At 37.5% G+C, this 6,000-nt stretch overlaps 1 protein-coding gene across 1 annotated transcript; it reads left to right on the top strand.

Annotated features, from left to right (window-relative positions):
* The first annotated feature begins 465 nt into the window (after positions 1-465).
* On the top strand, positions 466-4,133 carry LOC125664554 (uncharacterized). Its single transcript, XM_048897355.2, has 3 exons — positions 466-750; positions 1,506-1,574; positions 3,961-4,133. Exons 1-3 carry the CDS (start codon positions 519-521, stop codon positions 4,131-4,133), a joined length of 474 nt encoding a protein of 157 aa, XP_048753312.1. The 5' UTR covers positions 466-518.
* Positions 4,134-6,000: the final 1,867 nt, after the last annotated feature.

Below are 6,000 nucleotides of genomic sequence, written 5' to 3'. Positions count from 1 at the left end.
TAATTATATACATGAATATATTATGACAAACAAGTTGATGGTACAGGGATTTCAACAGTCTCGATTGAAGTCAGCATTTCGCAAATTCTATGGTCGTTATAACGATCTAGTTCGTCAATACAACCTCGCATTGGGTCAAATGCTGTCTGACGTGTTTCATACCGATTGTTAAGCCGTTCTTGGCACACTGATTTTGACTGCGGATAACTCCGTTTACCTGATCAGGATATGGGGCTCACGGCGGGTGTGACCGGTCAACAGGGGATGCTTACTCCTCCTAGGCACCTGATCCCACCTCTGGTGTGTCCAGGGGTCCGTGTTTGCCCAACTATCTATTTTGTATTGCTTGTAGGAGTTATGAGATTGATCACTGTTCGTTATCTTCATCTTGCATGTAAAAAAGGACAAGAACGGAAAATAGGGACAGAACGCATGCGTGTACTGGTTGCATTGCATGTATGTTAAACTGATAAAACGTGGCATGATATAAGACCTGTACTAGTTAGCCACCTCTCGTCATGAATTCGTTTGTTTTCCTTTGTATTGCTTTCGTAGCTGGAGAAAAAAGACTTCTTTTGAATGATCCGTCTTTGCTACAGACTAAACTGGACGCCCTGGAAACCAAATTTATGGACCTCATGACAAAGTACACTTCACAGGAATCGGTGATCAATGAACTCAAGTCTAAAAACAATGACCAGGATAGAGTGATCAATGACCTAAGGGGAAAACTTGATAACTCGGTACAAGGTAGTGTTAACCTCTACGATCTCACTCTGTCACCATATTAAAGGGAATGATTCACGATTTCCCCCAAATTTTGTTTTTCACTGTGAATGATCAAAATCTACAGTCTAATATGTTCAGAACGTTTCATAAAAAATTAGGTTATTCATCCTGACAGAAGCTCATCATAGAGAATTTATTATTAGTTTTGAAAACAAAGATTGAGGTGTGTTATTGTTTACAAAGTTTTCGAAATAAATGGACATTGATCCAAGTTTCTTTATATATATATATATATATATATATATATATATATATATATATACATCTCAAGTATACTTCAAGTAAAATGTGTCATTTAAAAGTTAAAATTAAAAATTTGTGATTGTACAAAATGACTTAAATTACAAAATTAACGTTTCACTGGTTTGCTTGTTTCATAAAAGACTCGAGTCTTTGTTTACATAAACACAGATTCAAAGCTAAAATATTGTTCTTATCCTTGCACTCACACAGTCCAGATTTTGGTTGCTAACATTAAATCAGTTATATTTTTAACTTCTAGCATCAAAAATGAAAAATACATTGTATTTGTTTTGAAACACGTGAACCAGTCATTTTCAAGAAATGATGGGTTTAAATCCATATATACAAATGTACTAGCATACAATAAATATTTCCTTGCTTTGTAGTTCATGTCCCCTTTTAATTCATACTGTTGGAAATTTCAGATAGTAAACTTACATAGTCTTATTCAAATGCTTTGATATACTTTACAGGTGGTGCGACGTTTGTTCGTTGGGGTAAAACGTCTTGTCCTTCGAACACAACGGATCAAATATATTCAGGTGGGAATACATTTTCTTAATACTGTCATGGATACATGGTCAATATGCATAAGCATATGTCATATACCGGTACTTTGTATGGTTGATAGAGTCCATGTAGTTTTTACCGCGTTCGAGTAAAAAAAGAATAACGCACAGAAGGGTGGATGATGTGAAATACAATGTAGCTTGAGAACACTTCTCCTCCTATAGGTATCGCTTATCTGATAGATTTGAAACTTTGTACAATGCTCCATTGCCATTTGTAGATGATACAATCGTTATCCTTAACGTTATAGTGGATTTGATGGGTGGAGGGTGTAAAATAGTTTCTGAACACCTCTCCTATTCGGGTTATCGGAGTTCATAATGTCTAAGTTCCAGCTCATGCTTTCTCCTCCATACCTAGAATGGTGAAGATAACGAACAGTGGTCAATCTCGTAACTCCTATAAGCAATACAAAATAGATAATTGGACAAAAACGGACCCCTAGACACACTAGAGGTGGGATCAGGTGCTAAGGAGGACTAAACATCCCCTGTCGACCGGTCACATCCGCCGTAGCCCTATATCGTGATCAGGTAAACGGAGTTATCCGTAGTCAAAATCAGTGTGCCAAGAACGGTCTAACAATCGGTATGAAACACGTCAGACAGCATTTGATTCAATGATAGGTTGTATTGGCAAACCGGATCGTTATAACGACCATAGAATTAACGAAATGTTGACTTTAGACGAGACTGTTGAAACCCCTGCACCATCAACGTCTTTGTCAGTAGCCTCCGTCCATTTAGCAATTGACCATACGCAGAACAGTTGAGAGATATAAATTGACCATACGCAGAACAGTTGAGAGATATAAATTGACCATACGCAGAACAGTTGAGAGATATAAATACCATATGCTGCAATACTGCGACATAAATTTGGGAAGTTGACGATGGAGAGAAGCTGAAATCATCCCGTTTGTCATAAAGTCGAGTTATTAGTTAGATGTCTACTTTCAATAAAATATCTAAATATGAAGCAGAAGTGGAAGACTCTGTGGTGTCTTTTATTTCGAGTTCATATGGATATATCTAATCGACATATGAATGAAAAATATTATTGTTAATAGATAAAACGTCGTCGATATGTCTTAATGTCGAATTGAAAGCCACAGCAAGAGATTTTTTTCTGACACGTAGAAGTTTCTGAATAAAGTTTGCTTCATATGAATATAAAAACAGATCAGCTAACATAGGAACACATTCGTGCCCATGGGAATTCCAGACTGTTGGAAGACCTGGTCACCAAATACCACGGAGATATTGTCAAGGAGTAACTCTAACATATTCTTTATTTCAACTTCAGAGTACTTCTGCGTGGAATCAGTTTCGTGTTTCGCAAAGTAATTTTTTGAATGACTGGTCACTAGATATGAATGTTTCCGTTTTCCATTTTTGTTGACGAAGCAACTGTGTATGACGTCAAAAAGTCTAGTCCGGTGGTGTATTTTATATCGAGTTCACTAGGATATATCGAATCGACAAATTAATGAAATGTATTATTGTTAATAACCAAAGATCACGAAGATGTTGTCATACTGTAGCATATCTTAGTTCAAATTCAGAGTACATGTGCGTGGAATCAGAGTGGCGTTTAACAAAATAATTTTTTGGATGAATAATCACTAGATAGGAATATTTAGGTTTTCCATTTTTGTTGTAGAAGCAACTGTCTATAATGTCAAAAAGTCTAGTCTTTAATTTATCGTGAGGAATGGTCGTGTAAATCGTGATCAATCTCATAACTCCCATAAGCAATACAAAATAGAGAGTTGGGCAAACACGGACCCCTGGATATACCAGAGGTTGGATCACGTGCCTAGGAGGAGTAAACATCCCCTGTCGACTGGTCACACTCGCCGTCATATCTAGACACCATGCAGTACATTAAGGAGAGGTTTCATTTGAAACACGTCCAATTTGGGGAGCTGGGGAGATATTTGTTTTTCATAAAAGCAATCTCTAGTTTTAGTCGTGTTTGCATTGGCTGAAAGATGGTTTCTTAAAAATTTATTTGACTGAATTTAAATTATAAAGTTTGGACGGTCAAATATTGGATTTTTCTACTTTGGTACACTGTACGTGTAGGTACTTTTGATGTTTACAATGCCTACCACATTTCTTTGATTTGGTGAATTTTGAAACTTGTGAGTATATATTTGCTCACAAGTTAGCGAATTTAAACCAACTCTGCCAATATTGCAATGCCCATTGAATGCTCTACAGCGAACGCAATATTGAATATGAATAAACATAGGGTAATTTGCATTTATGTTTAATAGATCTATGGGGACGAAACGCTAAGGTTCGTTACCAATAAAACTTACAGAAAGTGGGAAAACTGTGATAATTATTTTAGGTTTCATCGGTGGTTCAAATTACCACAGCAGTGGTGGAGCGGCTGAGTATGTTTGCCTTACTCCAGATCCGGATTTTACATCAATCAGTTCAAGAAAATTCCGTAGACATGTAGTTGGTGTCAATTACATCTTCTGTTGGCCCGCGGAATGTCTGGTAGTAGTCGGGACGTGACATACATGTGTATGTCCACCGGACATCAACGGATGTGAACTGGACAAGTATAGGAAAAGAACCACATGAGTTCCGATTAAAACACATAACTACCGTATAGTAAGCGGACTCCATAGTCTGGTGGTGTCTAGTTTTGAACATGCCCATAAAAACTCTCCGTCTGATAGACCGAACTTATCTGGCTGGTCAAAGAAAGCGTTGGCCGAAAGAAAAACGCAAAGAAACGGAAACGAACGGAATGACAATTTTGTTATTCGTTGGACGACTGTTAGCGTTATCCGGTGAGATTTGACTGCTGCTTAAGACCCATCATAAATAAAACTTACGGAATGTTGAAAAATTCTAATCATTATTTTAGGTTTTATAGGTGGTTCAAATTTCCAAAGTGTTGGTGGGGCAGCTGAATATGTATGCCTTACTCCAGATCCGGATTTTACCTTAACCAATTCAGCAAAATTCCATTATATGCATGGTGGGGAGTATGACAGCCCTCAAGCGGGACTAGAACATGGCGAAGACGCCCCATGTACTGTCTGTCGTAGTAAAATGGATGTGAGTACTTTGATGATTCCTGGCAGAAGTACGTGTTATTCTGGCTGGACAAGGCAGTACCATGGATACCTTGCAGCCGGTCATGAGACTGTGCCTTCAGCAACGCAGTTTATCTGCATAGACGAACACCCAGACACTCTATACGGTGGTCAAGGCGGAACGATGGATGGTAGAATAATATCTGGAGTCAGAGGAAGATGTGGTTCTTTGCAATGTCCACCATATCACGATGAAAAGGAACTAACATGTGTTGTTTGTACGAAGTAAAGTATTGAGATCTTTTAAATTAAAATCTTGTCTATAAACCAATCGCTCTGAGACTTTTAGAAATAATCAGAATCTTTCTATTTGTAATCTTGTCTTAATTTGATAAATAGAATCAAAGGCCTGAAGGGCCTGAGAGTCGACTCGCACTTCATTGTCAACAGGGATAGGTAATTTTGAAGGAGCAAGATAGTAGTAATCAAGTATACAAACAAGGATGACGAACATCGTGTGTGTGAATTCGCATATGCACGCTTCTTTTAGCAGGATTTATACTTTAATGCATCATGCCTGTGTAAAGTGACTAAATTTTACTAAGTCATGACCCCGCTATTTAATGCACATATCAAACATGGATATAAAGAGTCATTGCTAACTGATGATTGTGCTAAACAACTCAGGATGTACAAAGGCTAAGAATTTAGAGAAAAATCATTATGTACTCATATAGTACTTAATATCACAACAGAAAACCCTCAAATAAGCACCACAGTGGTTGTAAGAAGATACCATCCAACAAAAAATTTAAGCAAATGAATTCCTTGACCTTAAATCCTAGTCAATGTTACAATGACTATGCAGTTGACATCTGTAAGAAACATCGCTGTTTCTACCGTACTGACTCTCCGTGCATATTTTGAGAATTTATTCAGCAACTAGTCAGAAAATGCTACCATCAAAACAATAAAGAGAAGAAGAAATGTTTGTCGAACAATACAGACATACAACAATACCCCCCCCCCCCCCCAACGTGGTGCAGAATTGTAAACGGTTATACACATGCATCATTTAATTGATAATAGTACCAAACCAATTCAAGTCAAGATGTTGAGTGAACAATATCTTCCCATGTCTAGAATGGACTGACCCTTGACCTTTGATCATGTGACCTAAAATAAATAGGAGTCATCTACTCCATAGGATGTACCAGTGTACCAAGTTTAGTGTCAATCAAGCTACTGATATATAATGATATATTACTATGTCCAGTTTGACCCTTGATCTTTAACCATGTGACCTCAAAATCAATAGGGGTCATCTACTTCTTAAG

Source organism: Ostrea edulis, chromosome 1, assembly GCF_947568905.1.
Source record: "Ostrea edulis chromosome 1, xbOstEdul1.1, whole genome shotgun sequence".
NCBI classification, from domain to species: domain Eukaryota; kingdom Metazoa; phylum Mollusca; class Bivalvia; order Ostreida; family Ostreidae; genus Ostrea; species Ostrea edulis.
Note: the sequence above shows the minus strand (reverse complement) of the source record. Positions and strands in the feature narration are given on the sequence as shown.